This window comes from Apostichopus japonicus, chromosome 22 (genome assembly GCF_037975245.1).
Source record: "Apostichopus japonicus isolate 1M-3 chromosome 22, ASM3797524v1, whole genome shotgun sequence".
In the NCBI taxonomy this organism is placed as follows: domain Eukaryota; kingdom Metazoa; phylum Echinodermata; class Holothuroidea; order Aspidochirotida; family Stichopodidae; genus Apostichopus; species Apostichopus japonicus.
The window spans coordinates 20,046,405-20,072,827 of NC_092582.1; the positions used below are offsets into that span (position 1 = coordinate 20,046,405).

At 38.6% G+C, this 26,423-nt stretch overlaps 1 protein-coding gene across 5 annotated transcripts in view; it reads left to right on the forward strand.

The window, feature by feature from the left end:
* Window positions 1-2,103: 2,103 nt before the first annotated feature.
* Window positions 2,104-26,423, forward strand: part of LOC139963479 (large proline-rich protein BAG6-like) — a 36,973-nt gene continuing 12,653 nt past the window's right edge. Inside the window, exons 1-24 of one of the 5 annotated variants that reach the window (XM_071964288.1) lie at window positions 2,104-2,259; window positions 4,022-4,142; window positions 4,609-4,650; window positions 5,972-6,229; window positions 6,459-6,530; window positions 7,286-7,423; window positions 8,044-8,366; window positions 8,813-8,936; window positions 9,169-9,342; window positions 10,086-10,334; window positions 10,730-10,862; window positions 11,426-11,713; window positions 12,615-12,776; window positions 13,030-13,358; window positions 13,715-13,808; window positions 14,348-14,536; window positions 15,257-15,426; window positions 15,919-15,972; window positions 16,507-16,609; window positions 18,193-18,323; window positions 19,720-19,873; window positions 20,201-20,298; window positions 20,896-21,039; window positions 21,356-21,463. In XM_071964288.1, coding sequence (XP_071820389.1) covers window positions 4,080-4,142; window positions 4,609-4,650; window positions 5,972-6,229; window positions 6,459-6,530; window positions 7,286-7,423; window positions 8,044-8,366; window positions 8,813-8,936; window positions 9,169-9,342; window positions 10,086-10,334; window positions 10,730-10,862; window positions 11,426-11,713; window positions 12,615-12,776; window positions 13,030-13,358; window positions 13,715-13,808; window positions 14,348-14,536; window positions 15,257-15,426; window positions 15,919-15,972; window positions 16,507-16,609; window positions 18,193-18,323; window positions 19,720-19,873; window positions 20,201-20,298; window positions 20,896-21,039; window positions 21,356-21,463 — 3,600 coding nt within the window. In that variant the 5' untranslated portion in view covers window positions 2,104-2,259; window positions 4,022-4,079. Of the gene's footprint in view, window positions 2,321-4,021; window positions 4,143-4,608; window positions 4,651-5,971; window positions 6,230-6,458; window positions 6,531-7,285; window positions 7,424-8,043; window positions 8,367-8,812; window positions 8,937-9,168; window positions 9,343-10,085; window positions 10,335-10,729; window positions 10,863-11,425; window positions 11,714-12,614; window positions 12,777-13,029; window positions 13,359-13,714; window positions 13,809-14,347; window positions 14,537-15,256; window positions 15,427-15,918; window positions 15,973-16,506; window positions 16,610-18,192; window positions 18,324-19,719; window positions 19,874-20,200; window positions 20,299-20,895; window positions 21,040-21,355; window positions 21,464-26,423 lie in introns of all 5 variants that reach the window. The other 4 variants (XM_071964287.1, XM_071964289.1, XM_071964286.1 and 1 more) reach the window with 4 other exon arrangements.

Genomic DNA, 26,423 nt, shown 5'->3' on the forward strand with positions numbered 1-26,423 from the left:
ATGCTAAAAGATGCCCTATTTAGTTCGATGACAATACCGCAGTCTCCGTCTAAACTGTCAATTCGATGAGCTGCAGGGGCGTCAATCCGATTTGAAACCAGGCGCGTAGCCAGGAATTTGCCAAGGGAGGGGCGAAACTGTAGATTCGGCATTGCAAACTATCTAAGCGTAACGCCACCATGAGTTGGCGCGAAGCGTACAAGCCATTTTGGCTGAAAATGCCTCCCAGATCGCTGGAAATGGCACTTCCCAGGCCTTGTAAGTTGCATCTTAGCATTTTCTCCTTTGAAAATACTAGCGATATCATAAAAAGATTTTTTTTAAAAAGTAAAAATATATGCTCAAGGGGGGGGCGGCTTCCCCCTTCGCCCCCCCCCCCCTTCCCCCTTGGCTACGCGCCTGTTTGAAACGTGGGGGTGGCGTAATCGATTCGAGTATTAGGGCCGTAAGTACTATCTAAGCGGAGCGCCACCATCAGTTGGCGCGCACCGTAGCAAGAAAATTTCAGATTTCAATACTTGCCAGATCGCTGGAGATGGCACTTGCCAGGCTGGATAGCATGCCATCTAGTTGCGTGATTTCGGGAGAATTAAATTCGTCACTCAGGAAATCTGCAATAAAGTTCATGCGGCCTTAATTTTGGTGAATTAATTCTTTTATTAGTGATTCCAATTGACATGGACATTAGAACCCAGTGCAAGTTGACAAATGATGTGGCAAAATTGGAAACCCAAGTCCCATTTTGCCCTATGTTTCAGGATAGAATACCCCTCATTTGTTCGAACCCATGACAACTGTGAATCTGTGAATAATTTACTTCGAAATGGGCACAGTATAGTGCACCAAGTCGGTCAAGGAATGACCCCAGGGCCTCAGATATAGGCCTATAGGAACGATGTCCCAAAATGTCCCGGACATATAGGCGAAGGAAACTATCCGCCGCGCGTGCATGTGAGTTTCTCGACTTGCCGTCCTGTGCAGTGGCGTAGGAAGGTACTTTTGAGTGGGGGGGGGGCTGAAGACTGATGGCCGGCTTGGGGGAGGGGTCTAAGGGGAGGGGGGCCCCCTCCCCTTTGGAATTTTTTTGCATTTCCAGGTGGCCTCAGATGCAATTTGGTGCAATATAGCACACTTCAACACCCACTCCATTTTGTAAAGAATTTTGCATTTTCACCTGGCCTTAGATGCAATTTGGTGCTTCAAATGAGTTTTTTTCTCATTTGGAAATGAAAAAGGGGTTTTCTGACTTTCGGAGCGGGGGGGGGGGGGCGGAACGATACTTCCGCCCCCATATTTTCACTGGGGGGGCTGGCGCCCCCAGCCCCCCCCCCCCCCGTTCCTACGCCCTTGGTCCTGGGAGTCATACCACAGGTGCATTTCCTCATACCCCATTATTAATAATTTAAATAACTAACTAATTAGGCACAGTCCAGATCCGAGTTCGTATAGTGAGCTTAGTGAAAATTTGGCCAAAAGTCGTCATACGCCAGCATGTTAAACCACCAATGAATTTGTAATGCCACCCGTGACATACTTCCAATGGGACTGTGTCAGTTTAAATGTTTTGCTAGGTCTACGAGAATACATTTCTGCCGGTTTTTCGACTAATTTTTCGACCGGTTTTTCGACTACATAAGCCGGGTTTTCGACTAATAAGCTGGAATTTTCGACCGATAACCCGAGTAATAAGGCTCGATGAACTCGGATTATCGGTCGAAAATCTTAGATTTTCGTCTATATCCCACGTTTAATTCCGAAAACTCAAGTTTTCGTGAAAAAAATCCAGGTATATCCGCGATAAACTTGGACTATCTGAGATAATCCATGTTTATCTGTGATGAACCATGATTTTGACGATAAACGTGCATTTGCCGTCGATAATCCAGGTTTTCCAATGATAATCCTGGTTTTTCTACTATATTCCCAAGTTAAATGGTGATATTCCAAGTGTTCCGAGAGATAATCCATTTTTAACGCTGAAAAACCTGGATTATCGGTCGATATTCCAGATTTATCGGACGACAATCCAGGTTTGTCTGTCGAAAACCTGGAATAACTAAATAAGGGCATTTGGCTTGCCATACATATATCGCAAACTAGTCCGTTATGTACATGTACAGTAGATAACATGTTGACGGTATTTTGTTCTTTGTGGATGATATAGCAAGTTAGTAGTTTCCAGGAAGTTACATCAGAGGGAAATTCTTTTATTACCGTCTTGGCCGCCGTATGCTGACTTTCTTTGACGCATTTGCCAAAGTAGGAGCTATTTGTGGCCAAAGTGTAATGCCCAAAAGTTGTGCCGTAGTTACTATCATATGTAATTGCCAGTTTTGTTGACAATCGTGATTTGCATTAATAAGGAGTGACTTGCTGTACAACCTAAGTTACACTAGTACAGGCCTAAGTTAGGCTAGTCAGCGTTGTCATAATGTTAAACTGATCAGCAATAAGGTAGACCGTGTAGGCTAGGTTAGGCTATCCTCTGACGTTTAATAACAGTCCTAGCGATGTATACCATAGGATTGGGTGACCCTAAAATTTTGGAGTAAAGAACTAACTGCCCTAGAAGTCGGGGAGTAGTTTCCTCTTTCATCATTCAACACAAATGACTTAGAAAGAATTTGGAAAATAGGCTTATATAACATTATAGTAGGCCTAGGCTACTCACAGTCAGTCCATAATAACAGTCATGACACATGATTATGACTAAATTATGAGGCATAGCACACTGGGCCTAGGCTAATTGCTTTCACACAAAAATACATAGGCCTAGTGACAACAGTTTGTGATGTAAAGACATACCATTCTCTCATTTCATATGCATAGTAAAACTTGTCAAGTACTTTTCATGGTCATTTTATGAATGATCACAGGCCTAACAATCGCTAAGGCTAACAATAAATGGTCAATTACATCAATAGGCTTATGCCTGCCCCACAACCTGTAGCAACAGAATGAACTATAGTGTCATGTACAACAAGTTTGTTACAAATTTCACTAAAGAAATCCTATTTAGAGTGTCAAGACATGGACATCCCTCGCAAAAGTCTTCATAGCTGATATGACAAGAGTCCACTACACTTGTCAAAATGTTTTGCTATTTTAGTAACATCAATCACAAGGTAACTTCCAAAGTGGTTCTGCTTCATTGTGACAATATTAGGTCAAGATCATATTGATTTGTTGGCAGCCAAAATTTTCATGATCGGTGCGGTGAGGGTATTTCCTACATGTATCGGTTATACTTTGTACAATGTGGCAATCCTAGGAGTTATTAAATGATGTTTGCTGTCCCTTCATACATGATTTTCTGCAAAAACAAATTTAGATTCTCTCCTGAAGCACAAGTATGGGTGACTGTGCCTTTCTCAAACTTAGATTTTGAATTATCAAAAGATCGCCTTGACCAAAGAACAGTTGTACTTTCTTGCAGTTTATCATGCAAAGAAAAGCTTAAGAATGACCCCAATTGAGCAGGAGACATTACTTGACTGCTCAACAATAGACTCCCAGTAGGAGTTGGGTAACTTTCCCAAGCCCAGTATACCACCACCAACCCCACCCACCCACCCCCAGTTAAATTTAGACTATGTGAGGTTATAACATGCATCAAGGGACAAACACCCATACCATCAGCCTACATGCCTTCATTTATAATTTAGTGATACAAGCTGATGCTGAGTTGTTCAAAATGTTTGCATCATAGTAAATAATCTCCTACAAAAACTAGTCAGAATATCCCTGCTAGGCTAAGCAGGGAGTAAAGTTCTCTACACGTGACCTGGAATGCATTTGCATTGATCTGTCATGACAATTTTTCACATGTTTCAACCATTACATGTTACTTTTATAGACCTAAGTGTTGGATATTAATGGAAGATGCATTAGCCTACCACATAATAAAGGCCTACATGTATGTATTTATATTATTTTGAAAAGGGATTTTTGAAAACGGTTGATGGGTGCAGAATTTTAATCTTCTTTTAAAGTTTGGTACATAATTTATCTTCCTTTACAGATTGAGTTCATATTACTACAGGCTTCCTGGACAGGTAGTCTTGGGGTCAAAAGTCACCATGTTGGATGTTACAGTAAAGACATTAGATTCAAACACAAGGAGTTTCTCTGTAGAACAAGATGTAAGTAGAAATTTATTGTAAATTGATAACATTGTTTCCTCACTGCTCTTAGAACCTTGAGGCTACTTTTGCATCAGCCTCAACAATAATAACCTGAAATTCCTCATTTTCTGTGTAATGCCTAGTTGCTTACTTCATCCATGGCATCTGGCTGTGATACTTTACAGTTATATGTTAACCTACTGTAATTAATTTTGGCACATTTTTTACAAGAGGGTTGGTAAGGAAACTTGCATAGCAACAATATAGTGCCTAGTTTGAATAATGCCATCTTCAAGTTTATTGATATTTTTTTTGATGGCAATTTTTACAAACTTACTTTACAGTAAATTTTTCCAAAGGAGATTAAACTTGATCACATTAGGATCAATATGGTAATTAATGAATTGATAAATGTCAGTTTTGTGTGTATGCATATAATATTTTATCAGTTGGAATTTTTACTGACTGTGCTTTTCCCATGCAGATCACTGTCAAAGACTTCAAGGCCAAAATTGCCACTTCTGTTGTGAGTATAAACTCAGAATTTTAGTATTGTTAATGTAGTTTCTGAAAAAGAAATGAGTTACTTTATTAGATCTGAGATCTATTAGTGTAACGTGAAAAGATGATCATTTTTATGATCACTTCATTTGTATCTAAAAAAAAAATTTCAATTATACACACATATCAACTTACGTGCTGCTTAATGTATTGCAAAGTGCTATTTATTCCAAAGCAATTGGTTGGATTGGTAAAGATATATATTGACATATTTTTCTTTCCCACCAAGTTTTCACAAACTAATTGTTTCTTACAAAGTATTAAGTATAAAATATTTTTATCCAGCCCAGTTTGGCTTATAACCATAATTTTTGTATCCTCATTGGATTACTTCTCTCAAAAGAGTACAGTGATTTTTTGACAGTCTATATCCAAAATGCATAGATTGATTTAAGAATGTTACTACATATTATATGACAATAACAGGTATAGGTCTGCAAACAATCTGATATTTAAAGGCTACCTAAGTAACATTAGGAATGGCGGAAGAAGAAATAGTTAGTACAATCATATATAGCAATACATTAAATTGTGTATTGTCCATGGGTATTACTTACTGTTTAGTACAGTCCAGGTAGATGTAATTACAGAGCTCATGTAGTTAGATTCAGGGTCATGTGACAGGCTTTGGTCAAAATAAAACCCAACAGACAATACAGCACAAAAAATTTAAAAGAGAAAAAGAATAATGTAGCAGAAAAGGAGACGTTTCTTAAAGAAATTAAAAATGGGAGCACGTATATTAGTTTGATACTTTCAGGCTCATATGGTAAGTATTGTTTCCATTGGTAGTTTCTTCTTTATCCTTTGTTTTAAGGAGAGTGAATACATTTAACGAGGCAGTTATTGCTCAAAGTTTTGTTTCCTTCACATATAACAAGATAATATGTTAATTCTGTAACTTGTATTTTACAGAACACAAAGGTCACTTTGTCATGATGCTTTTACCAGATATTTTTGATGTTTACAGCTCTGAAAAGAAACTTAATTTCTTCACTTTAAAACTTGAGAGTGACAATTGGCTTTACTTTTGATAATTTGTCAGACAGAGACTCTGTCACCTTAAAGTGAACACCTCATAAACATTTTAAATTTAAAGTTTGCATGTACAGTATGTCAGGCTCTGATTATATTGTCAGGGGGGACATGCCTGATCGAGCCGTGTGAAGTATGGCTCCTGCAGGTTAGCAAGTCATGCTCACAATCAGGTGACCATTATAAAACCTAATAATAGAGGGTAGAGATATCTTACATATGACTGTGATTGTGGTTACCCTCTGGTACAGAATATACCGGCTACTACTCAACGGCTCATCTTCAGAGGAAGGGTGCTAAAGGATGAAAAGAAACTAGCAGAATATCAGTGTCACGGACAAGTGATTCATCTAGTGGAGAAGCCACCTCCTTCATCAACGACTGGTTCAACCTCCAGATCTGCTTCTAGCAACTCTAACAGAGTTGGATCAAGTTCGGATGGCCAGAACAATTTTTTCCTGGGAGCGGTACACCTCCCTGCAGAGGTTACAGACCCTGCTGAAATACAGGTGAGTAGACTTGTTGCTAAGAAACGTAATCAATCTGGATCCTAATCTGGCTCTGTGATTGGACGATATGACTGCAATCATGTCACGATCAATAATTATCCTTACTAGAGAAAAATGTTTCTTTTTAAAGTTTTGTTTGTTCTCTTTTAATTTTCTTAAGCAAATTTCTTATTTCATTGCCATGATTCCTTTGTACAGCTGACAGTTTCAGCATCTTTCTTTATTTCAGCAAACCGTTCAACAAGTTCTGTCTGGAATGGGTGACTTAGGAAGAAATGCAAGGGTCACATCAAGGTCATCAGTAAGTTGATAGAATAGGGTTTGTCCTCCATTGTTAATTTAAGTTTCTATATTATTCAATTGTCCTTACCTGCATTTCAACTGGGTTTCCTTACTGTGTTTCCTTACTTAGTTACTGCGTTTCCTTTCCAAAGTTCAAGTTCTCACAGCTATCTGAAGACATACACATTGTTAAAGTGTGTAAGGAACATATTTGTTGGCAGAACAACTGTCAAATATTCTGTTTAGTTTGGTAACCCCCCCCCCTTTCTCCTAGCAGGAGTGAATTAAAGTGTTTGCTATTTGACTGGTTTGTTGTAGATTTAGAAGCTAGCTAAGTCAACTTACAGTAGCTGGTTCTGTTTGAACGTCTCTTGCCATTAATTCATTTGAAAAGGAGCTATATTACTACTTAGTAGCTCATTTATGTCCGAGCAGATGTGTAAACTCTTGAGAAAGTGTTACCTTTGACAAAAGGGGGCGATGGGGGAACTTAGCCTAGACCTACCACACTGCCATGCCAAGTATTGCTAGTCTACACTGCACATATATAAGAATCTGGGTGAAGTTATTATTAGTGCTAAATTTGAACACTGGTGAACTACTGCTTATTTAAGAGCCCTTCATAGAACATTGACCCATGTGAATCTACTGAGAATGGAATAGGAACTACAGGAAGCTGTTATAAGTCAAGGCATTACTTTCTGACTTAGTCAAAAATGATGAGATCTGTTCAGAACTGGTTGATATTTATTTATGTTGTTTAATTTCCCTCAGGCCGATGGTTCTTCAGTTGACGTTCATATCAACTTGGGACCCATTGCCATTCAGACGCCACTGACTCCAGCCCAGCTCAGGATGAATCAAATTCGCAACATGCTCAGACAGGCGAATACAGCTATTAACACTCTGGAGGTAAGCTAGTCTTTCCAACCTACTTTTAATAATTCCATAACTGGTGGGTTTCTTCCTTTCAAGTTTTCATTTTCAATGGATTCAACTGCTCGGGTGATATTAGACTTTGTACAAAATGTTCCGTTGATATAATTTTTTGTGACTGAAGTTTTTTCATCCTGAGGTTCATTATTTTATCTTTAAGGAGATTATTTTACGTTGAGAGTATCCCAACATGCAGCTGTAGATGGATTAGTGGTAGGTGTCAATCGAAACTCAAGACTTAAGGACTCAAGTTATATCAGTTTATATCCCTGTAGAGTCACTTACAAAATGAAGGACTTTGAAACCTTATCCACAGATGGGATCTACAACCGCCTAGGAAAAAGTAGAGACAGATAGCAAAGAAACCATCCATAAGATAAAGCATGTGTTTAATGAGTCTTTGTTTTTGTATTTCATTGTCGTCATCCTGTGCCACACCTCTAAATATTGAAGTTAAGCCTTATCAAACTAGACTTGTGGGCAACACATGATTATTAATTCTGAGAGCTTCACCCACTTGTCATGAAAATCAGTGGATACTATCTTCTGAAACAATTGACTTATTTGAATGTCATCTATCTTTCCTTCGGAATTAGGCGGCATTGAGATCTAGTCCAACTAGCACACCAGTGTCCAACGCTGTGAATAGCGTCCATTCCTCACCCTCAACCAGTGCTGCGAGTACCTCTCAGACTCAGTCAAGGAGCACCACCACCGCCGCTGCCAGTCAGGCGGAGAACACGTCAGCCTCCTCCTCCTCCACCTCCTCCACCAGGACACCAGGAGGTTCATCTCCATCAGCTGGAAGGTCATCTCAACCACAGAATGACAATAGGCCTCCCACAAGTAGCTCATCAACAAGTCAAAGTAGGCCTCAAAGCCAACAATCCACTCAGACTAGCGCTCGTCCTTCCTTACCGTGAGTTTCATTTAATGCCATCGTTTTAGTGGCAGATATTATTGATAGAACTCATGTGGAAACATCTCTGCATTACTGATATGTGTGATATTCTATTTCCATATCTTTCTCTCAGCTAAAGTTTGATTGAAGCTGACTTATTGTTTGTTGTTTGATATAAGGCAGTTTTCTGAAGGAAGGATAACTCTTTGTTTATATGATGACATTACCTGCAATAACTCAAGTAGGTCAGAACTCTTGAGTCAGCTGCAACCCCAACAGAAAATACAGCAAACTGTTATCATATGTAATAACATATATGTAATTATAAATTAAATTAACTCAAGAATCACGAGCATGCCAGACATTCATGGCAGGCTGCAAGAGTCAGCATGTATGGTGTGTTTATTAAAATTTCCATGAGTCGCAACGATCCTAATCATTTTTCTTCTTCTTTAATTTACAAGGAACCCTCGAACAACAGACTTGGCAGAAGTTTTGGGAGAAATCTTTTCACTGGAAAGGCGGTTACGCCCTCACATGGATCATTACCACAGGCTCTTGGTCGACCAGCCTGTTTACGAGAGCGGGGTAATTATCCAGACTATCCCAATCTTCCACCCCACCCCCACCCACCCCCCAAGGTAAATACTGAAAAATTATGTATGTTTTCATCTTGAAATTCAAACTGTTACCTTGGCAACCTGCTAATTTATCCATGATGTGTAGTATTCTGGATCATCTGGTTTTATTAGTAAGGGATAATCTGGGTGTAGCCCATAAATTTGAGTATGATTAACCCGGAGACTTGCTCTTTTTTCAGAGTGAAGAACTACAAAGAGCTCGCACTGTTCAGAGTGTTTGCAGTCAGGTGATGCATTATATCAGTCACATCTACCACGCCATGTCAGACTTCAATGTTTGCCTACTGTCACAACCTCCCAGGGTTGCCACGGTGGTAAATACGCCATCTCCGATTGGACCATTTCCAGTGTCTGTAAGTTTGTCACCATTTAATCACTGTCTCCTTTTTACTGTTATTTTTTTTTTGTGTTTGGTATGCTGATGTTTATCACCAAAGGTAATAAATTTGTCATTTATTACTACAGCTTGTGAACCGGAAAATTTGTATGGTTGAGTTTTTGGTCTTGAGCCACCTGAAGAAGATATTAGGAAAAGGGCCAGAAAGATATCAAATGTTAGCTCAATACAAATAGTTTACATCTGCTCAACTTTCCAAGTCAGGCATTTTGAACCATATGTGCATACAAACTCATGAAAATAATCCTGTTGAAAGAAAAAATTAATAATCTTGAATCATACGTTAACATAGCAGTCCAGCAGCCAGCAATCTCACACAGAATGTTGATAATCATCCAAACGTTAAAAGAAGCTGTGATACTTTGTGTAAGTTTACATTGGAGATAACATAGATAAAACAGTTAAGAAATTGTTGTATTTCATTTTTTCCTCTGCAAATGTGATACAGTGCTGTCAAGGAGACATCATGCATTCAAATTGTTATCATTTACTTGTGTAGTAAGTCAGAACACAAACTTGGTAGCATTTAGATTTCAGTGGGCAGCTACTAAGAAGCCATCAGATGAAACATTATTCTGTCTGTTGTGGCACTTAAAAGGCTATTTTCTTAAGATAGTGATATGGTTTTGTGTGGTAAACAGTCAGTTTTGACACATAACTAAGTTGATTAACAGAAGAGAATATTCCTTTCCTCCACAGTTTGTTGGATCTCCTTTTTCTATGTCAAGAGGGGGTCAGGGGTCAACTGCTTCTAGTCAACCAAGAGGGGGACAGGGGTCAACTCCTTCTAGTCAACCGAGCAGTACCACTCAAGCGTCTACCACTGGAGGCAGCTCAAGCACTACAAGCAGTAGTAGTGGTTCAACTCCAAGGTCATTTTTCCCTTCCTTTATGGTTCGCACTGCCACACCAGGAAGCCAACCTGGAACTGCTAATCAGTCCGCTCAGGTACTGGCACAAACTTTTTTTGCTGTGATTAGCAATTTTTGTACCCTACAGACTTACAGAGGCTTGTTGCTCACCGTTCAGTAGGGAATGAGCTAGGATAAGTTCAAGGATTGAAAAGACAAAAATTACTAGGCCACTTTTTTTAATTACCAGGCATAGGTCATTTTAATTGACAAATTGTTTGTACTCCCAATATGTTTATGCCCTCTAAAAGTTATAGAGATTATACTCTTCAAGACTAGTTTCTTGATGCATCCTTACCAAATATAGTATACTATTCTAAAATGATAAATTGAGTTTTGAAGCAAGCATGTGTTCTTTCTTTGGTCACAAAGAAGCCAGTTCATAATCCTAAATGTTTCATGGTTTGAATATTGGGGTGGTTTTTTTTGCAGCCCAGTGGCCCAAGACCACAAACTGCTGGGCCACAGCCATTTGGTCCTAGACCTCTACCAACCATTGGCCCTAGAGTAATGACTCCTCCCGGAGGCAGGATGAATGATGGTAACAGGACTTTCCACATTCGAGGTAGGTGGTGTCATTCAGGTCCCTTCAAGTTGTCTTCATTAGGCTCAGTCATTTCAGTAAATGCCATTGAAACTAATTAATTGTATTTCAAATTTCCATCAATTTCTAACTATTATCCTAACACACTGCAGCATACCCAAATTGAAGCCTATACCGCAATTTTTTCTCTGGATTTTCATTAAGTCCCCAACATTATTGCAATGATATTCTCTTAATTTTCCCATGATTTTCAAGTATTTTGGTATTATTCACTCAATGGCTTCTAAAATAGTGAAAGGTCAGCCTCTTGTATTGTTTGTTGCTTTCGGTTCTCCTGAGTGCACAGTGGTCATGCAGGTTGGAAATGCAACAATGCCAAGTTGAGAATGTTGAAATAACCTCATGTCTATACCTCATTTTCTATACCTCATTTCATTTCCTCAATTCTAAACCTCATTTGTATTCCTCATTTCTAATCCACATTTCTAATCCTCATTTTATACCTAATGTTATATACCTCATTTCTTTTCCTCATTTTCTATACCTCATTTATATCCCATGTTTTGATGGTTTTGTTACCGCAGGTCCTCAGATTGAAATACGACAGCTGAACTCAGCTGGAGGCCAGCAAGGAATCACAGCTTTGACTCCACAAATGATGCAAAACATTGCTCAAGTCATCATGCAGCAGATTCAACAAGTAGGAAGATCAACCACTACGACGACCTCCACTCCATCCACCCCCACCACCTCTACCACCCCTACCAGTGGTGTTACTGATGCTCCAAGTGAGCAGAATAATGCCACTCAGGCCCCTGCTGAGACTACTACTACCACCACAACCAGCCCTCCTCCTTCAGAGACTCCACAAGGTAAACTAAATATCGTCATGATATAACTTACTGTGTATGGAGGCAGGTGGGGACGGGGTCATTAGAAGGAGATGAAACGATGTGTGCATTTATGCACGGGTAGCAACATTTTGAAGAGTTAATAGTGAGGTCAAAATTGTTTTGCAAAAAGGTGCATTTTTAAGTGAACTCTTATACATTCTATCGTACCAATGGAATGAATTGTAGTATTCATGTAGACCCTTCCGTTGTCTAGTCGTACTAACTATTTTATCAGTAGCCTCTTACCTTGGAGCTCTAAGAGAAAGAAGCAAATAGATTTTGGTCATTTATCCTTTTTGTACTATTATTTGAAAGGCTCTTCTTGGGATAAATGTATTTGCGACCAGTGATAGAGAAACATATTTGTGAGAATCCCGGTGAAATTTGCATTCAACTTCTACACTGAGATAACAGCAGTTGAACCAAACGTGAACTTGGAATTAAATAAATGAACATCGATAACATTTGTTTTTCTCTTCTTTTTTTTAATTCTACATAATTTCCATCAAATTTCCTACTTCCAAACTAGGATTCACCCAAATGTTAATACATTGCATTCACTTTTGTATTATTGTAAACTTCACCTCTCCTTATTGTAAAATTAGAATCTTACCCTTTCCACAGTAACACTGAATTTAGAAAAAAAGAAATCTAGCAAAATATTCTCTTGTCAGTGCACAGCTATAAACTCAAGTCTGTTTGCATGAAGTTTACTTACAGCAGATACTGAGACAAAAACAAGTTGCACCCTGGATTGTCCATTTAATGCTAGGATAAAAAGAGCAAAATGATAAGTTTATTCATCAAATTTCAAGACAGTGGCTGTATCCTGTTGAACAAAGATTCTGATGTAAGTGTAAGATTTGTTTATTATTTGCAGATCAAAGTGGGCAAGCAACGACAGCTGGTCAAGGGAATGTTCCTCGAACAGTTAGAGTCCAAGTGACCCAACATGGTCAAGTTGGCCAACCAGGGGGTCCTAGTGTAAGGGTCAGACTGCCTGGTCATGTAAGAGTTCAAACTGCATCAGGTGTGCGACCAGGTAGGTCTATAATAATTGAGATTCTTGCCAAGCGAAATGCTGTCATTCTTTTAGTGACTGACAAAGTTTTTGTAAATTCCCCTATTGAGTCTCTTTACAAAAGTAAATATCTTTGAAGCAGTACATCATGGGCTCTTGCATTTTGATTATTTCACATTTTTATTGTGGCAAGACACATTATGCTGGAGATCATTGATGATACAAGTTAGAATTTCAGACTTAATTGAGAGTATAAGTACCTCTCTCCTTTCAGCTGCAGGTGGAACTCGGCCTTCAGCTCCCAGAGCGACCCCTACTACAACTTCTACCACCTCCAGTGGTAACTCTACCCCTGTGGGAGGATCTGGAAGCACCAGTAGCACCAACACTACCAGTCAAAGTACCCCGAGGCCTCTCCCTACCATGAACCCACTGATCCTTGGAATGTGGGATCCGTTCCTGCCCTGTCAGTCACGTCATAGGAATGCTGGCAACCGACCAGATGCTGCAGGGAGAGCCTCCAGCCAGCCTCAGGCTCCACACCAGGGTCAGCAACGTGCCCAGCAGTCTGCACAGGGTCAGGCACCTCAGCCATCTGGTTTGGTACGTTTTCTGCAAGACAACACAAAATATGTTAGAGCTCTAAATGAAGGCACACTGTAAAACCCTGTTACTTTTCACCAGACTTTTAAAGCTAACTGTCTTCGGGGCTCTTGCAACTTTCTTCATAATTCCTGGGGTCATGTTTCCATGACTATGAGTAAAATCATGAGATAACAGCATCGTATGTATTTCTTGTAACATCTAATGATATCTTTATTCATGTCTAAAAATTGCTGCATCTTGGAAAGCGAGTTAGTCGTACGTTTATTTGAAAACTTTGTTAACACAATAACATCTATAAATAATGCTGATACCATGCTATGATAAGCTTATTTAAAACTTGTTGATTCTTGCAGATGCCCGGTAACTTTGCTGATGTTATTAGTGGTGTAATGAATGCTTTAACATCCCAAGGAATGCTTGGTTCCACTCAACCTTCCACATCTTCAGGTAATCTTGCTTGTGATAAGTAATTATTTTAGTAGTTGGTTATGATTATCAGTATAGAAAGTGATTTCCTGCATTGCTCAGAAACATCAAGAAGTCCGAAAGCTAGCAAATAGGTGTATTTTATGTGAAGTTACCCAAAGAGGACAGTGGTGTGTATAGTGAATAAACAGTGAATCCATATGACTGACCAATTATTTAGATAGTGAATGCAAAAAAACAAAGGAAGAATTGTAAGATTGTTTCCTTAAAAGTAAAAATTGGAGATGGGACAGACTTTTTCATGGCTGAAAGGCCTGTGGATATAATTGGTATCATCACTGAGCATGAACCCATTATTTTTATCACAGGGAACCTGTCGGAATCAGGGAGGTAGGACTAGACATAGCTGAAGGTGCATTAGTTCTTAGCATGTGTCAATTTCTCTAACATGTTGTAGACATCATCAATATATGTTGTAGTGTTTAATTTTATTCTATGTTTTTGTATAGTTTTCAATGTTGTTTTTATTTTGATTGATTTTTATTCCGGTTTTCCATCAGAAGCGACTTCATCATCAGCTTCCTCCTCTTCCAGTCAGACCACCACGAGCGGCTCTGTACCAGCACCTGTACCAGCGGACTTTATGTTCCAGATGTTAAACCAGATGTCAAGCCGCGACGCTTCTCCTGAAAACCCCCAGACACTGGAAGAGCTGTTTAGTGGTATCACCCAGATCGGAGAACAGCAAGGTATAGGAATTATCTAAATGTGTGTACCAAATGTGATAAAAAAGTATGATGAGGTTAACTCTCTATTTACTTGAAATAGATTGAAGGGTTAAATTAAGTGCTCCAACGTCCATGTTGTGCAGATCTCTCTTGTTTTACACCGCCAAGTCATAAAGCTACAGCAAGTTAAAACCAGATGTTGCAAGTGTTGGCTTGATTTCATTGTTGGAAGGGCCATGAAAACTAAATTGCAGCGGGCATAGTGTTTCAAGAATTTCTTCAGCATTGATATCAAAGTAAACAAACCTACCTAGAGCTGTATTTGCTACTGCAATATGGTGATGCCATTATCTTGACCACCAGTAAAGATGAGATTCCCGAAGCCCTGAACTTGTCACTGAAATGATGAAATTATGCATCAAACATCACAGGATTTGCAAAATGAAGTGGCAAACCTACACATTGAGTTTGTGGGACGAAAAATTACTCTGTGCTGAATTGAATGGTTAATAACCACTGTAGCTTGTTTATCTCGTAGATTTCTTAGTTGGACTGAGGGAGCATCCAGCTCTCCGCTGATTGGGAAGTTGTTGATGACAGTGGTATCTATCGTATAGATTAATGATGGTTGGGGTTTCTTTCTCGTTTTAAGGAAAGGTCGTCTTGTCCACGTACGGATTTTGCTCGTTTGCTTGCACTCTTTAACATGCGTTTTTAACGTGTGTTTCATTTTTGCCGTAGGTTTCCTGAATGAAATGGCTGCTGCGCTTTCTCGTGCTTTGCGCGTTAATGACGTCTCCCAAGTGATGATGGGTAACACTGAACCAGTGAGTAGAATTCGCCCTTCTGTGGTCCAGTTTATCAACACAAGGATTCTCCAAGGAGCTGACCCAACTCCAACAAACATCAGAGTAAGCCAGTCACTTCTATCACAGTTTATTTTCTTTGGCTTTATTTGCCATTAAATTTGATTTATTACTTACCATAGCACATTAAATTAGCACAATAAAGGCTTTTATTCCTGACTTGGTATCTCAACTGAGGCTGATGATGTACTTGAAACAAAACAAAAATCTGGAGAAAAAACAAAGAGAAGCTTTAGAATTTGTAACAACCGAAATCATGAATTCTTACAAGAAAAGAGAAAAAATAAATGCTTTGTTTTATTTTCATCCAACAAACTCTAAATTTGGATTAATCTACATTCAATATTATGAATTTCTTCAAAATGTGTGAGGAAAATTTTGTGAGATGCAAAACTCTTGACTGTGTTAATATTTTATTCAAGGTAAGGCTGTTGGCAGAGCTTCATCAATTATAAAAAGAGAAAGAATTATTTTCCATGATCTATGAGCCTGAAAGACAATGACATTATACATGTATTAATTCTTTGACTCTTTCAGAATGCATCGAGACGTATCATTGCAGACAGCAGACTTGAACTCATTGAAATTTTGGTGTGTGTTGTTTTATTTATGGGCATTGTATTGTTTTAATTTTCTTTATATACTAATTATATATTATCACTCCCCTTCCAGTTACCAGTTTTTGAAACACTTTAGGTCAGCAATGTTGGTTCAAGTAACTAGTAGCCTCTCACCAGAACCTTAGTCCTTTTGATACCTAACTCACTGACAGTAATTTATGCAAACCTTCTGCAGAAATGTGTGAGAGAAAAGAAAAAAAAAGTAAAAGTTTACTCATATCGGAGAAAGTCTGGGAATGATGCAATCTAAAACTCAACATGTAACAAGATGTAAAGATCAGATACTTAATAGAATATGTGCAAGTTTGGATTTTATGATGACATGTTTTCTACATAAAATTGTCAGATACCTGTAAGCAAAGAAACTATTGTCAGAAATGTTGTTCGCTTTCCTTAAATCCTCCAGAGAAGTACTGTTTTGCTCATTAATGATTGGTTGATAATAGTGTTTAAAACTTTATGGTTTTGTGTAAAACTCACTTATAATTTTTTGTTTCGGTTTCAGGGAGATCAACAAACTCTGCACAACACTGATGCACTAGCTACGTTTTCTTACTTTCTGGAAGAAGTGCTAAATGATATCATGACTATTTCTGTAGGAGAAAATGGTAAGTTCCATCTATGCAGGACGGATATGTTTGAGTTAATTGTAGCTATTAGTGTTTGCACGGGTTATCCGGGTAACCGGGTACCCGCCCGACGCGATACTACCCGGTTCCTAATTTATTACCCGAATCCTACGCAAAGTGTGATTTAAAAAAAAAAAAAAAAAAAAAATTGGCAAACCGACGGTTAGGCAGATTTCCCATTGACTTAGTGTGGTGTTAGGCTACAATGTGGTCGAAGATAACAGCAATAACGAAGGTACCCGCCCGACGCAATACTACCCGGTTCCTAATTTATTACCCGAATACTACGCAAAGTGTGATTGTTTTAAAAAAAAAAATTGCAAACCGATGGTTAGGCAGATTTCCCATTGACTTAGTGTGTTGTTAGGCTACCATGTGGTAGAAGATAACAGCAATAACGAAAGCTTTCCATTGATATCTTATAACTGCGTCACAATTTCAGCTAATAAACAGATGGCTAGGCTAGATTACCCCATTGACTTAGTGTGGTGTTAGGCAACCATGTGGTCGAACGTAACAGCAATAACGAAAGTATTTTTTCCATGGATGTCTTATAACTGCGTCACAACTTCAGCAAATAAACATATGGTTAGGCTTAGCTAGATTTCTCATTGACTTAGTGTGGTGTTAGGCTACCATGTGGAAGAAATTATTATTTATTCATTCGTTTATTCCATAGAAGGAAAGGCTGACAAGGAATTTTACGAGATGTTTATGGATTATAGACGGGATAACTAAAAAATAGTAATCGCAAGTGGCTTTTTACTAATCGTTTATTCCAAATGCGATCAAATTGCGCGAATCGCGCAATCTCGCGGCTAATGCGAACCCTGGGCCTGCATAATAGATAGTAGTAGTTGTAACAACTGTTTAAGAGCTAAATTTGATATTTATATGGTTTGATCCAATAGACGTGCACGAGCAAGCATAAGCAGCATCAGCAGTGCGATGTTAGTAGTATTGCTAATTATAATTAAATAATTAATTTATTAACAAGTTAATGAAAGAAACAAAAGCAAATAAAAATTATTGAGGAAGGTTTTATACCTTATCTTACACCTACGTATTTGAACATGAAAACATTGTCAGTAGAGAATATAATGCATTTATTACAACATCCAATATGTAATTTCTTGAAAATCGTGATACACGAGGGTAAACAATTTTTTTCCGGGTACCCGGATACCCGACGGGTAACGGCCCTCGGGTACCCGGTTCCCGATTTTTGGACCCGTGTAAACACTGGTAGCTATGGATCTCTTCTTTGGTAACTTCTGGCATCACTGATTTTATCCAAGAAGTACTGCAGAAAAACGTTTCCTCTCCTCTCCTCTCCTCTCCTCTCCTCTCCTCTCCTCTCCTCTCCTCTCCTCTCCTCTCCTCTCCTCTCCTCTCCTCTCCTCTCCTCTCCTCTCCTCTCCTCTCCTCTCCTCTCCTCTCCTCTCCTCTCCTCTCCTCTACTCTCCTCTCGTCCTCCTACTCCTCTCCTCCTCCTACTCCTACTTCCTTCCTGATGTTACAACTGATGGTATATCTGTTGAGATGTTTGTTTTCCCTTTCAGCTGTGTCAACAGATGACTTTGGGGATCGGTTGGTCGAACATTTGCAGCTGTCCATGCATTCAGGACTTCAGTTAATAATGTATTTGTACGGAGGAGAGAGGGAGATGAGACAATTCATGTTTGAGAGAATGGTGAGTAGTAGCCATTGATTACTGTCGTTATCAGTCGATTAAATGGTGAGTAGTAGCCATTGATTACTGTCATTATCAATCGATTGAATGGTGAGTAGTAGCCATTGATTACTGTCGTTATCAATCGATTGAATGGTGAGTATTAGCCATTGATTACTGTCGTTATCAACCGATTGAATGGTGAGTAGTAGCCATTGATTACTGTCGTTATCAACCGATTGAATGGTGAGTAGTAACCATTGATTACTGTCGTTATCGATTGATTGGTGAGTGTTAGCCATTGATTACTGTCGTTATCAATCGATTGAATGGTGAGTAGTAGCCATTGATTACTGTCATTATCAATCGATTGAATGGTGAGTATTAGCCATTGATTACTGTCGTTATCAATCGATTGAATGGTGAGTATTAGCCATTGATTACTGTCGTTATCAACCGATTGAATGGTGAGTAGTAGCCATTGATTACTGTCGTTATCAGTCCATTGAATGGTGAGTAGTAGCCATTGATTACTGTCGTTATCAGTCGATTGAATGATGAGTAGTAGCCATTGATTACTGTCGTTATCAATCGATTGATTGGTGAGTGTTAGCCATTGATTACTGTTGTTATCAATCGATTGAATGGTGAGTAGTAGCCATTGATTACTGTCGTTATCAATCGATTGATTACTAAGAATGTAATCAGTCTGTCAATTACTCTGTAATTCTGGTCATCAGTTATGGAAGTTCTGCTCACAATTTCCTCAGGGCCGTTACTATTATTCTCTTTGTTTTCTTATCTGAAACAGATGTCGTTATTTGTTATAAAGCATACAGTTGTTTCAACAAACTCAAGAGTAATACTCCTATCCTAATACTCCTATCAATGGAATATATTAGATTGACAATTAAATGTCATTGTAATTTGCAATATTTTTCTAATGCTTGTGTATCATTTAGCATAGAGCATTAAAACAGTTCATCAGAAAGGAAACTGGTAATCCTTTCTTCTGAACTGACCATAGTTTGTACAAGCTATATTCACAGTTAGTAGTGTTATGGAATTAAAATAGAAAGAGAGGGTGGGGTGGGGGGGGGGCTTAATGGACCTGTGAACACTGATATATGGTCTCCAGTTCTGTCATGAGAGATGGACTTGATAATTTAAGAACTGTCAGTAGCGTAAAAAGTTTATTTTGATTTTGTCCACATATGATATTTTAGATGGCTTTCTTTTCCTGGTCATACTATTTTTCCTATAAAACATAAAAGCATCTTTCCTAATGAATAAGGAGTCCACTTGCTCCAGGGGAGGGTTATATTTAATTTGTTACCTTAAAGAAAAGCATCCCTCAGAGGTGAAGTAGTATCTAATGCGATACTTACGTATAAGAGTCTTCACTTTTCTGTTAAAGGTTGCATGGGCAACGTCAATCGGTGTTCCTGGAGGAGAGATGCTGGGCATCATGATCTCAAGTCATTTAACCAGAATGCTGGCAAACATGAGAGTAACACAGGCTGACATCATGAGATACGTCATCAAGAATGGAGAACAACGTGGCAGAGCTGGTGAGCAAGAGACCTATCTCAATATCTTCCTTGAAAAAATCTGCTCCCAATGTTTTTTTCTTTCTACATTCATTTCTCATTATTTTATGCCCATTCTTAACCATTTACAAGATTCCAGGTTGGCTGCAATTTGTCTGTTCAAGTGATTGGAAATGATAACAGGAATAATTTTGCAGTTTTGAAGTGTCAGGTGTGAATATATAAAGCGAAATCATTGGTGAGAAGAAAAGGCATCGCCATCTCTAGTTTAACAGAAAGTCATGAAATATGGGCGGATATCATCCGTACCTATTTAATTTTTATTTTTTTGTGTTGACTGCATCACAGATTTACCAATGCCACTTCCTGAATCAACCGTTGCTAAGGAACCAGCTAGCAGTAATTCTTCTGATACCATGGAAACAGCCAGAGAGAGCAGTCCTGAGGTAACTTTCAAAGTGGTATTTGAACGATCTTGGGAAATTGGGAAAATCTCGTAAATATGGTTATTATCCTGTTACGTTATGATGAAAGAACTGCATTAATCGGTGCAGGTTAAATATCTCTACAAATAATTATAATAATAATATATTATGTGATCTTCTGAAAGCTATAAACTCACATACAAAGGAGGGGGACCTGATGCTTCAGGCCTGATTATGATGGTCATAACGTTGATTCTCTTGCCCATTGTTAGACAATCACTCCTTTCCAAAGAACTAAAGCAAGTTAGATAAGAAAAATTACCTTTTCAATTGACTTTGCCATTCTGGACAAACCCTGGAAAAATTACTTTTAGTCTCCCAAAATCAGGAAACACTGAAAATTATACTTTTGTGCAAAAAATAAGAAAGTTTTTTCTTACATAAACTTTTTGGGACACAATTCCTCTGTATTGGTTTTGAGTAGTTTTTCTATTATTATAGTCAGAGAGTATCCAAGGTAGATCTCTTGCAAATTGAATAGATTAAGCAGCATCCAGTTTAATGTACAAATGTTACATGCAAGTCTCAACTGAGTGGTTTGACTTTTGTCATTGTTAGTCAATGGATGTAGATGATGCTGACTCAAGAGAAGCAGCTGCAGTGACACCAGCTGGTACCAGCAGCAGGGCTGGCTCATCTAGACCCCTCGGACGAAGACCACCACCATCCCTAGGAGCTGGATGGGAGGCAGTTGTTCCTCCGGTAAGATCCACTTTCAAGTTGTTAAGTAGTACTGCAAGTCTCAGCTATATAAGTTCTTTTTTATAGCAAGAATTCATGTGAGTGCCATGTCCTGTACAAATTGTCGTGAAGTCGCTATTCCCCTCCCACTAAAAGATTGAATAATTTTTTTGGAAGAACGAGGGAAATGAACTTTTCAACAGTACTGTAATTGAAGTGTATTTCAAAGAAAGAAAATCAGAATATATGCGTGTCTCTTTTGTTTCCTTCGATGTGATTTTCAGCACAAGAAAGTGACAAAAAGTGAAACAAAATTGTGTCAATATTACTTTTATAGAATTGGGTTCCAGTCATGACACAAGATATTCAAAGACAAAGAAGACAGGCCCCACAGGGACCATTCAGTGATGCTTACCTTCAGGGGCTACCACCCAAGAGGATCAAGGTAGGTACCCTGGCCTCCTCTCTTTACATTGCAATCAATTAGATGCTTACAATTCCTGTCCTGTCATAACATGTTTCCAGGCACCCTACCTATCTCCTACACACATATTGATGTAATCCTGCCATGCTCTGTTATGATAAGCCTTCAGATAACTTCCCTGTCCCATGCTGTGATATTGATGGTATACTTGGAGAACATTCCTTGTGATCTAAGGATTGCTCTTTGCGAGTCCTGGCCTGATCGTTACATTGTGTGCTTGTGCAAGACACATTGTAATATGATGCCTCTCTCAAGGTCAGATGTATAAGTGGGGACCTGCAAGGTTAAACTTGTTAATACAGCTCTGTATGTCTGGACTGTCATGGCCCAGGAGTGAATGTTGTAATGGTATACACTGGCGTGTGTGGGTGTGAATTACCAGCGACAAGGGGTTAACTGTTGTTAAGTTATGTCAGGAGGCCTTGGCCTTGATTTAAGATTGTAAACCTTCAACTTTAACCTTTAAATTTCTTTGAACAAAACACAACAAAACTATGAGGATCAGCAAACTTCGAATTTATCAATTATAACATGAGATCTTGTAACTTCCTTAAAAGTGTTTTAGATGTATTATGTTGAATTGAGTTCATGTACTGAGTTTGAGGTAAGAGTATAGTGTATGATAGGTAATGGAAGACAGTAACATCATTGAATAAGGAGCAGCTTTGTGGGTGTGTGTATATGTATGAAAAATACAGTGAGTGAGTGTATGTGTTGTGTATGTGCCAATAGAATGGTGTTCAATCAGTCATATGTTGACTGTTAAAATGCATCTTAATGAAACAAACAAGAGAGTTTCTCTATTGGTTGACTAATTCCACTAGGTGGTTTGGGGAAGCGACTGAACCATGTCGAAAAAAATAATGCTATCAAATAAATACAGATTGTTTCTGGACAACCTGAGATTGATTAACATTGACAAATACATTTGATTATTAAATATTGTTAAACATGAATTGAACTGTGAACTCCAGGAGGTTTTTATCAATTGACTGAAATCATAAATGTATTTGACTGATGCTCCTCCCCCAAAGTATGTCGTTAGGCTTGAAACGTTAAACATCAACTGTGGAGACCAAATTCTTTTCGTATAATTTTTCATTAATTTGTGAGTTTACATACCCATAATCAACATGTATAAAAAAAAAAATTGAAAACCTACCATTAAAAAATGTCCCCGAAAATTGACATTTTGGGTGTTCATAGGACATGTATATCTCTGGAATGTCTGAAAACAGAGTTTGACCCAAAGGAGGCTCTGGTCACCGTGTGACGTCATTATTGATATACCGCGGAAATCAGACGCTGACCTAGGTAGTGTTTATACACAGATAGCGAACAACTGTACTGTATTTGACTACCCAATTCGAATGTTTGAAAAGCCATTAGCTTAAAACAAGAGAACACATGAAGGCAATCAACTAGGTTGAAGACAACTTTAATGACAACATTTTGTAAAATGGGTATTTTCTTTGCAAAATTGCCAGTAAAATGGAGGCATCATTTATATAGCACTAGCAGAGTCAATAGGTACGTACAGTACAATATACTGTAAACGAGGCAAGCAGCTTGATTCTGTGATACAATTTGATTGCAAGATACCGCAAAATTAACAGAAAATAGACCTAAAAGATGCCTCGGGAAAATGGTTTACGGGACTATAAACGAATTAAGAAAAACTAAACATACACAAACAACTACGATGAGATGCGGGCCAGAATCGACCAGGGTAGGATACATGACTTCAGCTGAACAGAGTACTCACTTGTTTTAATATCCAAAGTACAAACACAGAAAAAGTATCCTGGCAAGAAACCAAATTCCGTTGTGAATATCCCAACTCCTAGGCCTACTTGAAACACGCCTTGACCAGTTACATTCCACTATGTACACAATCACTAAAGACAGTCACTGACGAAATAAACAAAACGTCTAATCGCGAAAGTACTGTTTTTATTCTACTCCTTGGACCATGCAGATGCCGGAACAAACATAATGGACAATATATAACATGTGTCACAAACTCACGATACTGCAGTACAACAAATGGATAAATGCTATGGACCCACCACACATGCCTACTTCCCCTTGCTGTGAGCCAACATGGGCAGGAGTTTAAACTCATTGGACTAACAGTGCTTCCCTAGGCACTGTGTATACACGTACCATATAGGTCATCTCCAACAGTAAATAACACGGTCAATTGCGTGATACAATGTTACATGTATGGACACCCAGGGCCACTAAGAAGTGTGTAGCAAATATTGAGGGTCCCAATCGCTCTCGTTGAAATGCACTGAGCATACTTTAACGTTTTCTGAATGAGACACTCCGGGTACGGGCATCTCACAAAGTTAATACAAAGTCTACGACGTTTTACGTTGGTCTTCTACTCGGAAAGCTAATAACGCTGAAGCTTTTGTTGGCTGAGGTATTACTGCAACCTCCAACTACACAGAATTGTGGCATTTCGGGGGAAAAAAGGATTGATGTTTTTTGCAGCTCCTTCTTGTTCAAGTATACAACTTTACACACTAGCTGATACAATGTATTTTTGTGATTACGGGATACCAACAATGACGTCACACGGTCACCTTATGTCTCAGGAATGTTTCAGGAATGTCTGAAACAGTTTTCATAAAAGACTGACTTTTCTTCCCTCTTTTCACGTATTTAATGTCCGTAATTGGTAAAGTTAATTACAGCAATGTAATTGGAATGGGTTAAAGATTACAAACATGCAAAATGGTTGCATTTTAAGTTCGTAACAAAGTCTCCATATTTTTTAATGTTTAATAACCAAAACCTGCTTCGAATATGCTGGAAAGACTCACAGCAGAATTTATGGCAAATTTGAGTGAAGTCTAAAAAGTTTGATGGTGGATGATGCCACTTCACCCTCTGACCTGCCATAATAGTACTGTACCTGGATTAGCATTTCTACATATTGTACATGATGGGTTTCTTCTTCAGTAGGTTTAATTTACAATCTGTTCTTACATGCATTATTACATAATACGTCTAGAGTAACTTCACAGTAGTTTCAATTCTTATGGTTAAACTACATGGAATGTGACATGATCAAATCCAGATTTTCAGACGGTATTATTGACAAATTTCGTGACTTTTGCGGGATTAATATTTCCCAGCTGCAGTTTTTCTGTCCAAGCTTTCTTTGTAAGCGCAAGCTTGATAGGTAGCTCTGCAATTGAGTTTAGAAGGTACAGACAATAGGTGATTCATTGTACATAGTAGTAAATTCAGAGTGATATTTTATTGTCTGCAGACATCAAGAACTAAATGTTGACTTATTGTCGTTTCTTGTGTTGTCCTTTGTGCTTCCTGTGGTAATGTAATTATTTTGTCAGGCAATTCCTGTTCTTGCATGTGTCTTGTGAAAGAGATCTTCCTGTTTGTTTACTATACACTGCAAGAATTTTAAGCTTCAAACTGGATATGATGGAAATAAAAATCACACTGACTGGATATGATGGAAAAAAAAGGAGTAAATCTTAAAAACTTGAGTTTGCCAGGCTGGGTTGAATTTAGCTTGATTTTAGCTTGATTTAGATAACAGTAAAAGAATTGCTTTGCATACACAGAATGTAGAGAATCACTTCAAACTAAGCAGTTCAGTCTTTCATTCTCTCTTCAATTTTCAGATGAGTCAAATTAACGTAATTTAGACATGTTTAGATCTTGTTCTCTTTCTCTGCTCCTAAGCCCCTTGCCCTCCTTCCTAAAAATACCCTTTCACACCCTTTTCTCTTTCTACCATGAAAAATCATGAGATGTCTGTTCCAAAATGTTCATGGAATTGATGATCAGGATTTTGATATTTTACTTTACTTATCCAGCTGTTGTGAAGCCTTTACCAATTGCAGACAGCTGTATAGATTCAGCTGATATTAACATTGCTTCTAACAGACCTGTAGAAGTCGTTTGCAAAACAAATTGCAATTTCATGGTATGTTTCAGCCACACGTGATCACTTATCTTGGCATAAAAGGATCTAAATTCCTTTAGCTCCTTACATTATACTTCATGTTACACTGCAGCATAGTCCCACATCTATTTGGAATGGATTAGAAAAGAGGTGTGTGTGTGTGTGGGGGGGGAGTGTTTACCCCATAAAACAACATTATCTAAAGCAATGCCCCTGCCCTGACAAAACTCCTGCAACAGCATGACAGAGTGGATGGTTAAATGAAGTGTATGCCTCATAAAACAACATTCTTTAAAGCAATGCCCCTGCCCTGACAAAACCCCTGCAACAGTGTTACAGAGTGGATGGTAAAATGAAGTGTTTGCCTCATAAAACAACATTCTCTAAAGCGATGCCCCTGCCCTGACAAAACCCCTGCAACAGTGTTACAGAGTGGATGGTAAAATGAAGTGTTTGCCTCATAAAACAACATTCTCTAAAGCAATGCCCCTGCCCTTACAAACCCCTGCAACAGCATGACAGAGTGGATGGTTAAATGAAGTGTATGCCTCATAAAACAACATTCTCTAAAGCAATGCCCCTGCCCTGACAAATCCCCTGCAACAGTGTTACAGAGTGGATGGTAAAATGAAATGTTTGCCTCATAAAACAACATTCTCTAAAGCAATGCCCTTGCCCTGACAAAACCCCTGCAACAGTGTTACAGAGTGGATGGTAAAATGAAGTGTTTGCCTCATAAAACAACATTCTCTAAAGCAATGCCCCTGCCCTGACAAACCCCTGCAACAGTGTTAAAGAGTGGAAGTATATGCCTCGTAAAACATAACATTCTCTAAAGTAATGCCCCTGCCCTGACAAACCCCCGCCAAAAAAGTAAAACAAGGTTAGGACAAAGGAAAATAAGTCCTTAAAGGATATGATGAACAGATTTGTTTAAAGTTTTTCTGGTTTTGATTGTATTTTGTGATAAAAAGA